At 33.5% G+C, this 20,723-nt stretch overlaps 1 protein-coding gene across 7 annotated transcripts in view; it reads right to left on the minus strand.

Moving 5' to 3' along the window:
* Nucleotides 1-410: 410 nt before the first annotated feature.
* ZNF280D (zinc finger protein 280D) overlaps nt 411-20,723 on the minus strand; it is a 102,562-nt gene continuing 82,249 nt past the window's right edge. For 6 of the 7 annotated variants that reach the window (XM_054531543.2, XM_054531547.1, XM_054531545.2 and 3 more), the window contains 3 exons: nt 13,662-13,707; nt 5,444-5,499; nt 411-2,355 (listed from right to left, as the gene is read on the minus strand). In XM_054531543.2, coding sequence (XP_054387518.2) covers nt 1,731-2,355; nt 5,444-5,499; nt 13,662-13,707 — 727 coding nt within the window. In that variant the 3' untranslated portion in view covers nt 411-1,730. Of the gene's footprint in view, nt 2,356-5,443; nt 5,500-13,661; nt 13,708-20,723 lie in introns of those variants that run through there. The other variant, XM_054531550.2, reaches the window with a different exon arrangement.

The following is a 20,723-nucleotide window of genomic DNA, read 5'->3' on the forward strand; positions in this document are numbered from 1 at the left end:
AATTACATTTTAACAAGATGAAGGATGACAGCTAACGGCTCCTTCTCTCCCTATCTTTTCTTGGGAGCAGGAAAGATAAAAATATTAGCTCTCCTCCCCAAAATACTCAAAATAATTCATAATATATTTTGCCTATTTAGCCTCTTTAAATTGTTGAGCAGATAGAAATGTATAATATTAAATTCTATTTCTCTTGAAGTAAAAGAATTTATAAAGCAAATCTATTCTCACAAATATTACCAATATTGTCCCCTGTACTTTAAGTCCTAATTTAAAATAATGTATCAGCAGTTAAAGAATGTAGAATGGAATCCTCACTACTAACACTGATATTAAATTTCTTGAACAAGTATATAATTTCTAAAGGCACCAAAGGTAATCTGAATCAAGCAGTGATTGGAAAAATAGAATTATTCGGGGACAGATTTTTATTGCAAATATTTACTCAAAAACTACTATATACAGCAGAGTTTTAATCGCCATTTAAAACATTGAACATTCAGTGAAACAAAATTTAAGAATCCAAAGCACATTTTAAGAAGTAAAAATGAAGCATTTTAAATAAAAGTTTATTAGTATTTCAAAGCAAACTACTGTTCTTCATATTATTCATTTCTATATCTATTATATTCTAGATGATAAAAAAAACTGAAAAATCAATTTAGCAGCCATCTTATAGATAAATTAGGCTAAATTTCCAAAACCAGTTCTTTTACATCACTGTTTTAGGTCCCATTTGAAGTTTTTATTTTACAATTACAGAAAAGTCACTTAAACATGGCTGAATACATGCCAAGACATGTTTTCAGTTTACTGCTTTACAATATCTATATTATACCATACTTTGGTTTGGCTTCCAGACCATTTTTATGGGCCTATTTCTAAAGAAGATCATTAAAACAATATTAAAAGCATAATAGCTACAGGAGTTTCAACAATGGGTTTCTACTTTACATTAATACAACTAATACATCAAAGAATTTCTACACAGCTTACACACTGACAAAAAGCACAAATATAAATTTATATCTTAATAATTCCACTTTCACTGAAAGTTTAATTAAGGTAAGCTTACAGCCTGGCAGGCTAACACTTGTATGGAGGTACAAAGATTCAAATATTCTGTTTACATGCGTCTGACTGGAATGTTATATTAAATCCAAAATTAAGTTTATGTTCTTCCAAATTCTCATTAGATCAGTTTAGTACTCTAAGCATGCTCCATTTACCAGCATCATCCTCATAAATAAAGCCTTCGTTAACAATGCCAATCAGCCATTGTTTTACATCCATTACTCCCCAAAAGTACATGGTTTCCAAATCCCTTCCTCTCAGTTAACTGAAAAGGATATACAGGTAATAAAGATTTTTAGCTTACGATTGATGGAAGTTTGAAAGGCTTTATAAATATTACTAATATCATCAATTCATGTCAGCAAGCAAATCCCATTTCCTTGAAAACCATTAAATGAGACCTTTCCACTGCAAATTTAATTATCATTAAAATCCTGTTCGTGTTTTTAAAAACTTTTTGGGAATCCCTACTAATCATGCTATTATTGGTGAATTGATTTGTTTGATAACATAGGTTGAACATACAGGTAAAGTGTATGTGTGACCTCCCTTACATATTTCCATTTCTGAACCTACAACAGCACCACTGAGCTCACCTGATAGCACTGTTCCAAATGCCCTTATCGTTGGTACACTGAAACTTAAAATGACTAATTTCAACTTCTTTCTTTTTCATCTTCCAGGTCTACTGTTGCCTCTGTTGTGCTAGGGTTATTTCCTCCAGGAATGTCATCTGTTTGATGAGACACTACTTCATCAGTCTTGGCTGAAGAATCACCACTACCTTTCTGAAGAATCTCTGTGGCTTCATACTCAAGTACCTCGGATGGAGTCAGAGGTTCCAAATGAATACTGCCTTGCTCGCTAACATCAGAACTAACAGATTCAGGTTCATCTCTTTTTCTCAAAAACTGATCAATGCTTACATTATCTGATGCTAATCGCAAATCCTTAATATTCTTTGAAGAAAATCTGGCTTCACTGGAGTTGTGATCTTTAATCTGATCAGATAAGATTATGTTTTCTGAACTTTGGCACATCTTCAACTCCATTTCCTGACAAATGTGTTGTATTTGTTTCTTCTTTTCCACTTTATCTGCACCAATATTTGAATCACAACTGAAGATGTTTTTTGAGCCAGTTTCCTGGTCTGCAAGACAGGTTTCATTTTCCTTATCTGAAACCGTTATGCTTTCTTCACTTTTTGTTGTTGATGAGCCTTCAAATGAATTTGCATTACATCCATTTTTTTCTTCTGAAGAAGCAGCTTTATCTTGTTTACTGAAAAATAAAGTCATTTATTATGTATTTCTTCAGAAAGCAATGTTTTTGAACACTATCAAAATAAAGACATGCTCTAAAAAATAAAAAGTCAAGGTACATTTGCCCACCAAAAAGGAAAACAAGTCCAAGTTCCCAATCCTTGCTATGGCAGTAAAATTTAGAAGGAGGCCGTTTTCTTAGGCAAGATTCTGAGAAACTCTGGAATCACATACTAAAAGATGTCTATCAACTAGTTTTAGTCCTGGCTGTCATTATTTTCATCTGTTCATATCTCTTGCCTGTTTCTAGTTCAAATTTACGTATTTTTATTAACTTGTAAAAGTACCTAAAAAAAAAAAAATTTGGAAAAAAATCTATTTTTTTTATGATTTTTTTTTTTTTTTTTTTTTTGAGACAGGGTCTTGCTCTGTCACCCAGACAGGAACACAGTGGTGCAAATGTCTCACTGCAGCTTTGACCTCCTGGGCTCAAGCAATCCTCCCACCTCAGCCTCCCAAGTAGCTAGGAATATTGGCGCACACCACCAAGCCCAGCTATTTTTTTTTATTTTTCATAGAGACAATGTCTTGCCATGTTGCCCAGGCTGGTCTCCTGCGCTCAAGCAATCCTCTTGCCTTGGCTCCCAAAGGGCTGGGATTACAGGTGTGAGCCACCATGCCCAGTCTCCTTTACGATTTAAATAGCTTCTTATGTTTAGAATGTCTTTCCATACATAAAATCAGATAAGCATTCAAACATATTTCTCTAATTTTTAATAGCCCAATTTAAAAAAAATAAACACATGCCTGAAAAACTATATGTAAATATATAACATACATACACATCTGAGAGTGTGTGCATGTTTGTACACATACATATGTGTGTGCTTCTGTGTGTTTATTCTGGCCCTGATGTGTTAACAGAAACTATCTAGTGAATCACAAAATATGAGAAACAAGATTTCTAAGAAGATCACCAGTCCATTATCTAGATCTAACTAAGGATGCTTATTTTATGAAAATAAATTTAATGATTACATATACCTTATTTCTTACACTTAATCTGACATTTAGACATATTCCAATGAATTGCACAAATATCCTAGCAACATTTCCAAAAGATAATTTATTATTTACTAAATTATTATTTATATAAGGCTATTTCTCTGCTATTTGTTTTGTTCTACTGATTTGTCTTTAGACTATTCCTAAACCAGTAGCACCCAGTTTCAACAATTATTGAGTAACAATATACTTTAGAACTAAACAAATCACCTACAATCTACAACTCTTCCCGATAAATTTCATACTTTTAAAATGTAAAAGATACTTACCAAGGATGCTCATTAAAACAACATTTAAAATAGTGAATACAAAAAATCTAATATCTTTTTATCTTTTTTTTTGTTTTTTTGGGACAGTCTCACTGTGACGCCCAGGGTGGAGTGCAGTGGCATGATCTCGGCTCACTGCAACCTCTGCCTCCCGGATTCAAGTGATTCTCCTGCCTCAGCCTCCCGAGTAGCTGGGATTACAGGCACGTGCCACCAAGCCCGGCTAATTTTTATATTTTTAGTAGAGACGGGGTTTCACCATGTTGGTCAGGCTGGTCTCGAACTCCTGACCTCGTGATCCACCTGCCTCGGCCTCCCAAAGTGCTGGGATCACAGGCATGAGCCACAGCACCCAACCAAAAACCTAGTATGTTATCCAACAAGAAAGGAATGATTAAATACATTATGGTATTAATAGTGAGAAAAATATAAATCTTTTTTTAAGTTTGTCAGTTTCCGAAACAAATCCCATGTTTATTAAATTCGTAATTTAATTTGTAAAATAGTCTATCATGTAGTTAATATATTATTTTTTATCATGGAAAATTTTGCTTTTCTTCATTTGGATCCTGCCCATTTCTCTCTCTATATATAGATATAGATATTTTTAAGGCTAGTCAAGTGAATCAGTGGGAGTGGAGAAGGAACAAAGAACTCTGCAACTGGCTGTGATCAATTATTTGTATCATTTTTGTTACATTATGATTGAGTGAGTTTGTCCACTATATTTTGTAATCATACGTTAGTGGTAGATTAGAAAGATTCTGATTTTTATACCAGGTTACTTTAATCAATACTCTCATTAATTGAATCACTTAACTCATTTTTTGGATCTTAACTGGTCAATTACATATGGAAAAAATTATTATTTTTTTCCTCATTTCAAATTTGTATAATTCTTAGTTTTGTTCAGATCATAATGCACTAACTACAATTTACAGAAAATGTTAAATAATACAGAGATGACTAGTCCACATTTTCTAACTCCTTAGTTGATTTTTTGTTAACATTCCCCCAAGAACTTACAAAAAATTCAAGGTGAAGAAAGGGCGAGATAACTTTACTATTGAAGTATAAGAAACACCTTCATAGGAACTTAATCCATAACTTGCTTTTAGGGACAAAAAATTAATCTCAACAGACTAACAGGCAACCTACAGTAAAATATACAGCATACAGATATAAATGGGTGAAATTACTTAAAAGGCAAAATAAAATTACCCTTCTTTGGAATAAAATTCTAATTGGAATGTTCAGATTCTCTTCTGCTAAAAGACTGTGAAACAGCTTGTGTTCTTTAACATTCTACCAAAGTATGAAAATTTTAAAAGCCAATCCCTGAATTTTGAAACTATTGTGATCCTACCATATAAGTAGTCTTATAGCTTTTTGAAAATACTTTAAAAAAATCTTAAGATTACCTATTTGCAATAACTGTTCCTGTCCAGTAACACGTAGCATCTTGTAAATGTTTTCATTTAATAGGGGCAAAGAAAATCTGCCAACATTTTACTCGCTAGTAAGTAGTTTTTCAAAAATTTAACAACATAAAATATACTCTATATGTTTAAAAGATTTAAAAACAAAGGATATAGAGAATATTTTTCTTGGATTAAAGTTTTTAAGTTTTATTTTAATTAAGAGCCATTACAGAAAATAGCACTATATACAAAAATTTAAATAGTCCTTTGCCAGTTAACTGTGAAATAATGCAGCTCAAGTGTTATTTTGTATACTTGAATTTTATGAAATTCAGTTTTTCCTTATATTTACCTTTCAGAATTTGATGTTTCTGTTTCTCTTTCAGCCATGTTAGGTCTTGCAATTTCCTGAAATAATTAATAATACTTTTCTTTTACATTCACAGTTAATCTTAAAGAAAACTATTTTTATTATACTAAACTCTCTGGATAAAAGAAACAAGTGTGCAACTTAATATAACAAAGAAATAGAAAAATAAATTATTAAATATAAAATGTAATTAGAATACTCCACAATTATATGCAGGTTTTAAAAATGTTTTTAAACCTATAAAAGTTTCAGTGTACCAAAAGTTTCTGATTCAAGGTAAAAAAGCATTTACCCACTCATGTCAATATCTGCTTTTCGTAACCTCTATTTCAAATGTGGCTCATAATTACAATTACTTAAATAGAAAACTAGTAAAACACAACTTGAATTTGAATAACAAGATGCATCCATAGTATTTTATATAAATATATTAAGCACAGATATTTAGATAAAACATTTCTGAATTTATGATTTCATATTGAGTCACGGTAACCCTTCCACTGTCAAACCAAAAACATGAAACAGTACACAAAGTAAGAAATATTGTACTTATTTCAAATGTTTTACAGGGAAGAAAGAAAAGTGTAAAACCACAGTAAACCATAGGCCAACCTAACAACTTGTAACAATTACCAGCTATGGAGTACATATGATGCATGAAGCAGTATATTAAGAACTTTACATTCACTATCTCATTTAATCTACATATTAGATTTTATAAACACTATTTTAATACATGAGAAATAAGACTTGAGTGGGAACCCAAGGCAATACCACAATAACTGGTAAAGAACCAAGGCAATACCACAATAAGTAGTACAGATTCAAATCTATATCTACCTCTTAACCACTATGGTAGATGTACTCAAGCCTGTGAAATTGATAATGGTGTATTAATCACACACACTCATCTACTCACCATCTCAAAACCCTGCTAAAACAAGGGCAAAGAAATAAAATATTTTTACTCATAAAGATGAAGAAAACACCGAAGTATACTAATTGCTAAACAGATTTCACCAAATGTTTAGAAATAGGAAAGTCATTGGAAGAGTGGCTACTGATTTAAGCAGTATGGAGGAAGTTACAATCAATGTCTGCAGTGGAGGAGTGCAAGGAGAAGAGATCAATTTGCCCAGAGAACCAAAAACACCTGGTATTTGCAGGTGGTCAGTCTACTATTTAGTACATAAAAACAAAGCATTGCTGGGAAATCTAAATGCTCCTTCCCCGCAACTTACACAACAGGCACTTATCCCTTCCCTTACCAAAGAGGCTAAAACTTAACTTCCTTCCTTCCCTTTTTTTTTTTTTTTTTTGACAGAGTCTAGCTCTGTCACCTAGGATGGAGTGCAGTGGTATGATCTCAGCTCACTACAACCTCCCACCTCCCAGGTTCAAGCGATTCTCCTGTCTCAGGTCCCTGAGTAGCTGGGATTACAGGTACCCACCACCATGCCCGGCTAATTTTTGTATTTTTAGTAGAGATGGGGTTTCACCATGTTAGCCAAGCTGGTCTCAAACTCCTGACCTCAGGTGATCCACCCACCTCGGCCTCCCAAAGTGCTGGGATTACAGGCATGTTCCACCATGCCCAGCTAATTTTTTTTATTTTTAGTAGAGATGGGGTTTCACCATGTTTGTCAGTCTGGTTGTGAATTCCTGACCTCAAATGATCTGCCCACCTCGGCCTCCCAAAGTGCTGGGATTACAGGAGTGAGCCACCGTGCCCAGCCTAAAAGTTAACTTTCTGAAGTAGAGATAGTCTAGACTTATGAACACCAGGAAAAGCAAAAGGCAGGCATGAGATACTGAGAAAACAAAGTTTTAGTAAAAGTCCACGTACTTAACAATCCCTCTCCCTGCCTGGCTTCCAGAATGCCAACAGCCAGAGAACTCACTCCCCAACCTAGCACCCTCAGCTAGAAGCTAGATTTCTCTCTGGAGAAAATGATCAACCCCAAAGAAAAAATATTCCAGAATGAATTTTATTTTTTTAAGAGACAAGATCTCACTCTGTCACCAAGGCTGGAATGTAGTGGCACGATCATAGCTCAACTGCAACCTCGAACTCCTGAGCTCAAGCAATCCTCTCACCTCAGTCTCCTGAGTAGCTAGGACTACACAGTATGTGTTCACCATGACTGGCTAGTTAAAAACATTTTTTTTTTGTAGAGACGAAGTCTCCAGTGTTGCCCAGGCTGGTCTCAAACTCCTAGCCTCAAGGGATCCTCCTGCATTAGCTTCCCAAAGTGTTGGGATTACAGACATGAGCCACCACACCTGGCCTCTCCATAATGATGTTGAGACCATCCTCCTCAACAAAGAATCAGTCAGTTCAGCACCTAATTTTCCCACACTGAAGTCTACGCAATTTTCATGCAGATTGCGCACACAGTACAGTGGACAAATCCAGAGGGCAACACATTGTAATTCATATCATCCGTTCCCAAAGTATGATATATGGACACCTGGGGAATCCAAGCCACTTTCAGGAGGCATCTGAAGTCACAACTCTTGGCATACAAACAGTAGTGTGTAAAAATGGTGGCAAATTAATATAAATCAAGGCAGTAGCACCAAACCCAACCTGTACTAGTAGTCATTGCATTCTTCACCACCATACACATTGTATTCTTCACACCACATCGAGACAAATTAAAAAAAAAAACTTTATTAAATCTCAATCTTTGAGCTCATATCTTTTTAATATTTTGTGTGACAAAATGCAAAGAAAGTATGCATAAGACACAACCATTGCCTACTGAAAATATTTGAGTCTGTGATTGAGTTGTGAGTTGTACTTAACCACATTTTTTTCATAGAACAGGATCATTTTTATTTTAAAGAATGACTGTCAAACTATGAATATTTAGACTTGAGTTTCAGTAGATTTTTTCTTTTTGAAAAATTAACAAAGTGAGCCTGTCATATCAAGGAAAACAACTGACAGTATTCATTTCCAGTAATAAAATCAAGCAAAAACTCCTACCCACCGCTGATTAGATTAATGCTAATATTTACTGTGAGTGCTTGATATTATATAATGAAATATTTCAACATTTGGAAGATCCAGGGCACTTAGAGGGCCAATATGTTCCAAATGACCAATGCATGACATTACAAAATTAGGCATGGATAAAAGATCCATTCAAAATGTAAAACAGACAAACAGATTTTGATGTAACAAAGCAAAAAAAGTCAGTGATACGGAGTTAGATTCCACAGTGCAACAAGCAAGAAAACTTCCACTTTTGGTGTAGTATCAAAGGAGAATAATCACAATTATTGGAAAAGATTATTAAAGTACTGGGTGAGGCTGGGTATTCTTCATACATTTCAACCAAAAGAATATATCACAACAGATTGGATTCAGAAACATGAGAATCCAATTTTTTTCTACTAAGCTTGACATTAAAGAAATATGCAAAAGTGTAAAATCAAGCCATTCTTTCTCACTAAATTTCTGTTGCTTTGGAAAATAGTTATTTTTCAGAAAAAATGTTATTTATGTTAACATATATTTATTATTTTTATTTTTGACAATAGTTTTTAAATATCATTATTTCAATTTCTAATATGGTAAACATCAGTAATTTTTGAGACTACAAAGGATATATTTAAATAGTATCCGCAGGAGTTCTGCAGTGTTCAACCTGAATGGCTATGCAAGATAGCCCTGTCTCCATTCAAACACATACGGTTTTCAATGATTATTTTAGCCTCATTCTTTAATTATGTATGGGCGGGTAAGGATCACCACACAACAAAATATACACCTTAACATGAAAAGTACCAAAATAAACAAAAAGGAATAAAGAAAGGGGCTTGCAGACATCAGATACATTGCTGGGTACAAAAGAAAAAAGTATATATAAAATATTTAATATCTCCAAAGAGGTATATGTTATTATATCCATTAAACAGTAACAAAAACTGTAAAAAAGAGAACTAAAGAACAAATAAAAAGTTACAGAGCTCTTCAAAATTACAAATATGGCAACTAAAATAAGTAATTAAGTTAAGAAAATTATTTAAAAAGATTGAAACAAAAAAACAAAAAGATAAAAGGCCAGAAAGAACATAACATACAATTAAATGAGCTAAAAAAAAAAAAAAAAAAAGAGTTGATGCAGGAGGCTCAATGTCAGAACAATAGGAGTTTCTTAAAAATAGGAGAACACAGAAAATAAAAGCTAGCATTTACCACAGAAATAAAACAAGAAAACTTCTCCCAAACAGAAATCTCCAAACTCCAAAGGTTTGTCAGATGCCTCATGCAATGAATGAAAAAAGGATGGGTGAACATATCATGCAATTTCAAAACACCAGTGACAGAGATAATCACTAAAGTTTCCAAAAAGAAGAAAAGTAACCTAAATACCAAGAAACTGGAGCAAGACATGCATTAGACTTAATACAAATACTGGATATAAGAAGACAGTAAAAACAACATTTTAAAAACTGCATGGGAATTGTTTTTATGTACTTCAGCCAAACTATCATTTGTATATTTTTAGATATGCAAAAACTGAAAAAAGATGCACACCTTCTGAGGAAGCTAGTAGAGGACACAATTCATCAAAATGATGAGTAAGCCAAGAAATGAGGACTAATTCATGGTTCAGCAAACAGGACATCCAATACAAGAGAGTGGCAAAGGATAATCTTGACATAACAGAACTAAGCACAGGCTTAGAGAGCAACTAGTTGAAGTTGAGGCAGGAAGTCCGGGAGGAGATCTTCAGACCCCTTCACTCCCCAACAATTTTTTTTTTATGTGTGTGAACACTGGAAAAACTATTTCCAAATATTAGAGACAGAAATTGCAACATTAGAAAAAAATACAGCATTAGGTGCACAGAAAACTAAACAAACGAGTAAAAAAGATACACATTTTTAACTCCAGAAAAATAACATAAGGTATAGAAAAGGAAAAGAAATCCAAATGTCCAACAATGATAGACTGGATTAAGAAAATGTGGCACATATACACCCATGGAATACTATGCAGCCATAAATAATGATGAGTTCATGTCCTTTGTAGGGACATGGATGAAATTGGAAATCATCATTCTCAGTAAACTATCGCAAGAACAAAAAACCAAACACTGCATATTCTCACTCATAGGTGAGAACTGAACAATGAGAACACATGGACACAGGAAGGGGAATATCACACTCTGGGGACTGTTGTGCGGTGGGGGGAGGGGGGAGGGATAGCACTGGGAGATATACCTAATGCTAGATGACAACTTGGTGGGTGCAGCGCACCAGCATGGCATATGTATACATATGTAAATAACCTGCACATTGTGCACATGTACCCTAAAACTTCAAGTATAATAATAATAAAAAATTAAATTAAATTAAATTTAAAAAAAAGAAATCATGGGGTACTTTCTGGCTCAGCATAACAGTCTCAAAAATTTTGATGTAACTATTCTGCAATCAGTGCTATACCAAGGCATATTGAAGCCTGAGGCAAAAGAAAAAATGAATGCCCCTATAAGTTTTGCTTTGTGTGTGATGTGTTTTTGTTTTGTTTTTTGTTTTTAGCAACAGGGTCTCATTTTGTTTCCCAGGCTGGTCTCTAACTCCTAGACTTAAGCAATCCTCCCACCTCTGTCTCCAAAGTGATGGGATTACAGGTGTGTGCCATTGTGCCCAGCCTGTTTTTGTGTATTTAAAAATTTTTTTTTCTAGAATGTTAGTCAGAAAAATATTGAAAAATTTAAAAGTAGGAGAATTAAACTCACATTAGCTTAAACTTAAAGATTTTGCTTATGCCAAACAGTATTATTTTATTCTCCTGGCTAATGGAAGCAAATGCATCAACAGTACATTTTCAAATCTAATTCTTTTCTTATTTTGTTTTCAAATGAGCAAACTGTCATGTACAATTTCTCTTGAACAAGTGACAATCATAAAAAAAGTTATATTAACTTCAGTTTACAGTTAAGCTTCATTTGCAGGATTCCACTGTGGCTGGAATTGTTTAAAATTTTTTAATACCATATCCAAATCTGTTTAAGACTGCACTAAGCAAAATATGTTAAGAAGGTTTAGAAGACCCAAACACAAACTTGATTGTATGTTACTGATATCAAATGCTGCTTTAAACTATTTCATATAGAATTTCTATAGAATTTAAATCGTCAGAATATTTAAGTGCAAACTTAGTGGCTCGTCTTTGTAAATCAGATATATTTATACAAAACAACTTTTCTCCAGTTTAGAAATTCTAAATCTGAAAACATTTCACTGAATTTTTTATATATCTATATAAAATATGAAATTAGGGCATTTATAATCTTAATTTCTATTTAATAAGCACTGCCCTCATAATTATCAATACTCTTCACCCAGTGACTCATGCATTTCTCATTTGTTTACTTTTTTCATTTATTTTAAAATTTGAGAAGAATATGTGTATCTCTTGCTCAAGTTTTATGTTCATCAAATACACTTTCAAAATTACCTTCAATTGTTGTAAGCAAAGGGATAGACCTTTTATTAAGTGTGTAGCTTTATATGTAGTCATGTTTACTGATTGTAAAGCTTTAGCTTCTTCCACTTGGCTCAAAATATCCATACAGATAATCTGCATAACACTTTGTAATCTATTTGTACCAATATGCTTTCAATTTCAGCATAATGTATTTTGTCATTTGATATTATATCTTTTAATATTTGATAATCATCTTTAATTTGTGTGCAAAGTGTCTCAACTGCATTTATCTTGATGCCCATAAGGTAACTATATGTGATTTTAATGTCATTTTTAGACCAGACAAGAATATCCCATTTGCTCACTGAATTCCCCTACCCCTAAAATATATATCCTTTGTACAATACTAAAAAAGTTGATCATATTTAAATTCACAGAATGAAGCATTTTCTCCTGTTAAATTATGATGAGTTAAACAAGGAACAAATTTGGCATAATTATTTTGGGGGCAAACAGTGGCTTGTATACCCCTGTATAAACCCGAAACATTTGCTCCATTATATCCCTGGCCAGAATTTTTAATGTAAATGTGATAAACAGAAATGAAGACTACATAAAGAAATGAAGAGCATAGGAAATGGTAAAAATAAAGGTAAATATAAAGCTAATTTTAAAGTTTTTAATTGCCCTAAAAAAAACTGTCTAAAGTAAAAACTGTAATACTGCATTCTGTGTATTTACAACATATTTAAAATTAAAATATACAATAAGAATAGAAAAAACACACAAATTGTCAATATCATGAATGAGAGGGGATATCACTGCAGATTCCAAAGATTACAAAGACAATAAGGGATACTATAAGCAACTTTCTCAATATACATAAGATTAGAGTTCAACATATTAGGTAAAACGAACCCATTCCTCAAAAAAACTACAAACTACCAAAACTCCCTCGAGAAGAAATAGATTAAAAAATTAAAAAACCTGCATCTGTTAAAGAAATTTGTCGTTAAAAAATTTTTAAACAAAAGAAAACTTTCTATGGTACAAAAGAAAGCTGCTTGGAAGAAGGCTGATACTTCTGCCTGGGTTTCAGTTATATTATGCACCATTCAAGACAAAGTATTCAAAAGATAAATGCCAAATCTACCTCACTTCATTACACTCAGAAAGAGGCAAACAATCATTAAGTAATATCAACATAAATTGACATCAAGAAAGCAAGTAGTTGAGCAAAACTATTTCCACACACATCTATTAGACTGTCCGGTAAATAACATTTATATGATAATTCTGAGTTTTGCATTCAGAGTACTTGTTTAAAACATATTTAAGATACATTCAAAATATTTCTATTTTAAAAATTAGTTTAACCTTTTGACAGTTAAAATATCCCAGAAAATTAAACCTGGAAAGACTAATTTTTCCAGTGTGCCAAGTGATTGAGGTTTTACTGATTTGGGGATTTTTAATTCATAAATTTATCTCCATTACTCACTAGTTGAACTAAATAACAGGCAAGTGAAATATAAGATGTCTTTGTCAAAACAAGAACACCTTAAAATTTTACTTAGGGCTAGATATTTTTATATCTAAGGAAAATTTTAAATCTCGATTTTTTTCTTCCTCACAACATCCCAAATATTGTTGATGTATGCATGCTGAAATTGAAAAAAATTTTTATATCATACCAATAATACTTTCAAATGTATAAACCTTTAAGGTATAAAGTAAAACAAACTTTACCTTAGACACAGGTTCTTGTTCCTTTGTGGGAGCTTCTTTTTTTAATCTTGAAAACAAGATAAGTATTGAATATTTTATTTTATATGTACGATGGTAAAATATGAAACAGTTCTTTCTCTGCCAGCCTAAAATAATTAAAATGTAGATCGAAACTAATGTACATTTTATACTTTAATAGTAAATTGACCTCTGTAAATGTTTTAAGGTAAAAGTTAAATGTATGAGACTAAATAGTAGATTCAATAAATGTGCTAAATCAATAAAGACATTTATTTCCTTGTTCTCTAAAAACAAGGGCATTTAAGAAATGTTCTCTTTGCTAAGTACAATTTAAAATAAAAGACATACACATTAGTAAAACAAGAATTACTCTTTAAAAATTAAAAGCAGGTTATATGCTTATATAAGTAATATGCCTCAGTATTTACGATTACAGGACTTAAAAAGTGAAAAAAGATAAATATTTTATCTATTGTGAAATTCAACATGATAATGCCGTTTACATATATATTATAGTCAACTTACTCTGGAGGCAGTAAAATCACAGAAGTAATTAGAATTTTGAGGAATATATTCTCTTTAAAACCTCCATAAGCACTGCTCAAATATTAAAACTTCTTGATTTCTAAAAATATTAATTATAACTTATTAAAACATTAACAAAGGTATATGCCATCCAGAAAATCTTGTAAAATAATCAATTTAATCTAAGAGCTAGCTTATCCAAAGGATCTTTGTTTTAGAAGCTGCAGAAATGACTAAATATTATTTGTGATATTATATATTAAACTCAATTTTAATCTGTGTAAGTAGGGTACCTACCTGATCTGAAATGTCATTAATCAAGAGTTAAGTTATACATAATTTTATGAAGGCTTAATAGCTATACCTAAGGAATAACATGTTTAACATAAGCAGCAACTATATTATCTTAAATTTCATTGACCAAAAAAAAGATATCTAATAGGATAGAAATGTCAACCATCCTAAAAGCTACTCTCACGGCTAATCAATGAAACAGAGTTGGCAAAACCCTCCTTCTTCATCCATCCTTTGAGGGCATATTTGAAAAATTAGGGCTATAAATGTTTATACTTTGTTAAATATTAATAATTAACTGTATGAAATTACTTATCTGTACTTTAGCTATTAGGCAAAACTGCTACTTAAAATAGATTATGTCCTTTGTAAAACCACTATATTGGCAGTGCACTACAATAATTTACAACCAACTTGTTAAGCCAATTGAAATGAATAAAACTTGCACAAAAAATTGACAAAAGACACAAACGTCAATCATTTTGGGGGTTAAAGATTTTGTAATTGTCTCAAGTATTTAATTGTGCACAATACTTATAAAGATGAGATCACATCAAGTATACAGTATAACTTCACTGCTTTAATGCAGTATAAAGGAAAATAAGTTTTAAGAATAAAATTAGTTATGAAGTAGTAAGAAAACATGAAACATTAGTCTAAAAAAGCAAAAAGCATGAAAAAGCAAATTAATGAAGTTTTGAAATAAATGTGTATATTACAACTCATTTTTATTTCTAAGCATTTAGTTATTTTAAATTCAGTTTGAAAAACAAATTGGTCACAGAACAATTTAAATATTTCATGAAAGATTTTTCTCCCTCAGCTCATCATTGTAAATGTTATAAAAGTAAGACCTTTTATATTCTTATAAAAGAAATATTACCATGCTAATCATTTTAGCATATGCCTATTATAATAAATTAATTGTATGCAGCTATTAAAATGAGCCCCGTTAAGTATGTTCATTATTGCTGGCATTTCAACAGAGGAAACACAGTCCTCTTGCTATCTCTGCAATGGAGGTTGGTGACAGAGGTTTTTATTACTCTTTATTGTACTGGCAGGAAACTGGTAGGTGAGAACAAAGTAAGTTATTGAAATAACTTGCATTAAGAGGCCTATGATTTCAATCTTGTTTTGTGCCTTTTACCATATTAGCACTCTCTTTAAGGAACAGAATCATAATAACTAGTGAACACATTTAGAAAAATAAATCTTAAAAATATTTAGAAAAGCACACAGTAAATTTTAAATTATAAAATGCATCACTAAAATGTACACTCAAATTTTGAACTACAAAAGTATACTTTAAGATTAATACTACTAACACATCATTAACACTTTTAGAAAAGAAAAATTTTCTTACCTATAATTCTTATTTACTAAAGAGACCTGCTGAAATAGTCATTATTTTAGACATTCAATTACTTTGGTAGAAGACAGGAAATTTGCTAAGCTCAAAGTTCTGAGCTAATGACCCACCATTAGATAATTATACTTTTCACCTGTGAATGTTACAATAATTTTTAATAGAAAAATACAGTGTAGTATTTATAGCAAACACTATTTAAAATTTCAATGCAAAGAGAACAGAATGACTGACTGGTGATCAATTTCAACATCATTAGTGATCAAGATTACAAGAAATAACTTTTCCCCTCTATGAAAACCTGCTGAAATAGATCTTTCTGATGTATTTCTACAGGACAAGCTTTTCCCTCTAAACACTAAAATGACCCTATTTGCATTTTTCTGCAGGTCTTAGGAGCAATCCATACAAAATTTTTGTTTTGTTTTGTAGACGGAGTTTCGTTCTTGTTGCCCAGGCTGGAGTGCAATGGCAAGATCTCGGCTCACTGCAACCTCTACCTCCCAGGTTCAAGCGATTCTCTTGTCTCAGCCTCCCAAGTAGCTGGGATTACAGGCACATGCCACCATGCCTGGCTAATTTTTGTATTTTTAGTAGACATGGGGTTTCATCATATTGGTCAGGCTGGTCTCGAACTCCTGACCTCAGGTGATCCACCCACCTCGGCCTTCCAAAGTGCTGGGATTACAGGCATGAGCCACCATGCCCAGCCAATCCATACAAAATTTAACATTCTGGCTCACCTCCAGTAGTATGTTCCTTTGAGGTTTCATTCACACTATAAACATACCATGGGGTGAGGGGAAGAACTGTAAGGGGAAAAATATTAAGATTCATTTCAGCTAGGCCACATTCTTTCTTTCTGATGACATTTAAAAGCCAAAAATTTCAATGCTGATGTTAGAAATGTAATCTTTAAGAATATTTGTAAGCATACTAAAAAAGTTGAAAAGAGGCTGTAAAGCAACCAGTAGTAAAGTCAGCCAGTAATCATGACCTTCCACTTAGCCCAGGCATGGTGGCACATGCCTGTAATCCCAATGCTTTGGGAGGCCAAAATGGGAGGATCGCTTGAGACCAGGAGTTTGAGACCAGCCTGGGCAACATAGTGAGACCTCATCTCTACAAAAAAATTTTTAAAAAATTAGCCAGGCGTGGTTGTACATACCTGAGTCCCAGCTGAGTCTCAGGAGGCTGAGGCAGGAGAATTGCTTGAGCCCAGGACTCTGAGGCTGCAGTGAGCCATGACTGCACACTGCACTCCAGCCCTCTGGCTTGAGCAAAACAGCAAGACCCTGTCTCAAAAAAACAAACAAAAAACAAACAAACAAAAAACAGCAAAATAAAAAGACCATTCACTGAGACATTCAGGGACTAAATCTAATATAGTAATCATCAGACTAAGAAATAACAGTAAAATATCTACTCTACCATTTCTGATCATTTGTTCTGAGAATTATCAATATATTTATATGTGGAAAGGATGCCTGAGCAAAACATTTACCAGGTTGTACATATTTCAGGGATTGTACTAAGTGTTTCAGTCCAAAGTTAAAAAAGACTGTCTCTCCTCTCAAGGAGTTCACTGTGAAAAAAACACAATGAAGCAAATGTTTACATTATGAAAAGGTTTAGAAAAGACATCTTTGTTCAGAGACCTAAGCCACTATGAAAGGGAAAGAGGCAAGGAAGCAGTGAAGATACTACAGTGAACTTGGTTTTGCAAAAAGAGCAAGAATTACCAAAGCAGAGTAAGGAGATCCAAGGCAGAGAAAAAGCAAAGAAGTATGAAACAGAGAAAGTATGAAAAAGCAAAGAAGTATGAAACAAGATGACAATATGAGAATTGGTGGTCTCATATCACTGAAATATCAGGCACAAAGCAAAGTAGTCCAAGATGAAACTGAAAACATACAAGAGCCTCTTCAGGGAAGGTCTTGATTGCCATGCTAAAGTGTTCATGCTAAGAACTTTAATGCTAATAGGAAAGTATGACCAAATTTGTGCATCAGAAAGACAAAGGTCTGTATTGGTAGAAGACAAGCTGAGAGTCCAGTTAAGAGACAGTTAATGACCTTCTCAATTAAAACAGTAACAGTGTCAATGGAGAAAAGGTTGGTTTAGGGAGATGAGAACAAGTTAAAACCAAAAGAATATAAGTATACACTGGATAAAGGTAAATGTGGAGAACAAATATGACCCCCTCAAATGCCTGCCCTGGGTGGTAAGAGATTATTCATGATATGGAATTCAAAGGAGGGAGAAAGCATTCTTTGAGGGAAAAATAAATTCAGTTTTGGACATATTGGATTTGTGGTGCTTACAGAACACTCATATGGAAATATTTACCACTCAGACCTGCCTCTTGTGTATCTCATCCTTATACACAATTCCAACCACAACTTCTATTTATTTATTTATTTTATTTTTTTAAACAAGGTCTCACTCTGTTGCCCAAGCTGGAGTGCAGTGGTACGATCACGGCTCACTGTAACCTCCACATCCCAGGCTCCAGTGGTCCTCTCATCTCCATCTCCTGAGTAACTGGGATTACAGTCACACCACAACACTTGGCTAATTTTTATACTTTTTTGTAGAGATGGGGTTTCACCATGTTGCGCAGGCTGGTCTCGAACTCTCGAGTACAAGTGACCCACCTGTCTTGGCCTCCCAAAGTGCTGAGATTACAGGTGTGAGCCACCACACCTGGCCACCAACCATCACTTCTCTTCACATAACTTCAAAATCAACATCCAGGGAATGACTCCTCGATTTTTAATACAATTTGTTATTTTTCAAACAGCTGACAATTCAGTTCAGAAACATCACAGTGTATTAGACTTGGGTCCTAAGAGATTATATTATTCAACTACCCCCATCTTGCAGATGAGAAAATCTGAGGCCTAAAAATGCTAAAGTTATAAAGCCATTAAGCAATAGAATGAGGATTAAATGTGTGGGTTCTACTTCAAATTTCCACTGCACTGCCTCAAGCCAATTCCTCTCCTGTGCACCAGGCTCCCTTATGATCATGCCAGGAAAACTGAAAACCTTAACTGATCTCTCTGCCTCTATGTTTTCCACTCTAAAACATGCTGAGTATCACTGCTAAATTAATCCACCTAAAAGACCAATTTATACCATTCTTTGCTCAAATGTTGTATTGCCCAAACATCATTAGGGCAGTATTTCTATGAAGTTTGAGCAATAGAACATAGGATTGGGACAGTAAACTGGTATGCTAGATTACTGTCCCAATCCTATGATTGTGTCAGTTGCTGCCTACCCTTCTGCAGAAAGAGGGCCTTAAGACTGAAGCTTAGTCCTCTCCAGTTTCTGGGCCAATCACAAACAAGTCAGGATGTACACCTGGAACTACAAGCAGAAGCAGAGAAGCAATAGAGGATACTACCGAGTAGTTTACTCTCTGAAGACAGACTGACAGAATTTAAATTGAGGCTCTCCACTTAACAGGTATGTGCGACCTTGGGCAAATTATTTAACATATCTGTATCTCAGTTGTCTCATCCATAAAATCAGACAGTAACAGCTCATATCTCACAAATATGTGACAATTAAATGAGTAAATAAATGCAAAACACTTAGAAGAGTGTCTGCCACACTGTATGTGCTCAGTAAATGTTAGTTATTACTGTCATGGGTATGGGTAGAGTATAGAATCAATCTTCTTGCTCAGAATCTGCTTGAGAGTATACAACAAATTTAGTATACCATCTAAGTATCTCTACTCCCATGTTTCCACCTCACCCTCAACTCAGCAGACATTAATTTTGATTGCTGGTCTATTCTCCTTAGGACCAGTTCTATTTTTTCTAGTATGAAATGATCTGCTAATCTTAGAACACCAGGGTACGATTTGGCCATCTAAAGCTATTATAACAAAGGGCAGAAAAATCATTTTAGACAGACAGAAGAAAGAACTAGGTAAAGACAGAGAGACAAGAAATAAAAAAGACCAAAATATTCATGTGTAAAAATGTGAATAAAAAAAATAAGACTGTCAATGTAGGCAGAAGATTTTAATGACAGTCTAGGACTCTATTTTATTATTTTGGTTTGTTGGTAATATTGAATTATACCCTGGATATTTCATTTATAATCTATAAGCAACAACCCTCAGGAACCAGAGACTGAAAAAAATGGTGGTAACCTCAGAGTCACTGGTAGAGATTGGTACAGTTTGTCCTAAATGAAAGACTACACTAAAGTTTCATTTATTTTTCCATCTCACTGGGTCTCAAATTCTCCCTGCTTACCAGATATCAAAGGCAGAAGTCCAAATTGCCAGAAACCACCACATCTTGATGCACAGGTCCTACCTACTGACTTGCAATTACATACCAGGAGCAAATACATTAAGTCTATTTTGAAAAGGAAGAACTATTTTACAGTTCCTAAAGATCGGTTTGAGATATTAATGTCTATGATAGGATGACAGAATCTAGGGGCTACAATCCCGGTCACATTTCAAAAGTTTAAAGAAGGAAACAAGCCCAAAATGAACTCAATAGATCAGTTTGGTTTTTTTTTTTTTTTTAATCTTGCTAAATAAATGAAATGAAGACTCCCGACAATTTTGAACACATAAGAGCTATAGAGTTATAATTTAGGATTATGACCAGAGCCAATAATTCCTCCAAGTAAGTTCAAAATTTCACAGGAAAATAATGGAATGAACCCTTACAGATCTTCAATGGTCACAGATTCAATGACAGTAAGTATCTCTTAACAGAAATAATATTTTAAAATATGAGATTTATAGAAAAAGGCTGCCATTCTGTTCCTAAGAGTTTACTTACTGCTTACATTTATGAAAGATAATTCATAACTTATTGGTTTGAGAATGGCAGAAT

Source organism: Pongo abelii, chromosome 16 (genome assembly GCF_028885655.2).
Source record: "Pongo abelii isolate AG06213 chromosome 16, NHGRI_mPonAbe1-v2.0_pri, whole genome shotgun sequence".
NCBI lineage: Eukaryota > Metazoa > Chordata > Mammalia > Primates > Hominidae > Pongo > Pongo abelii.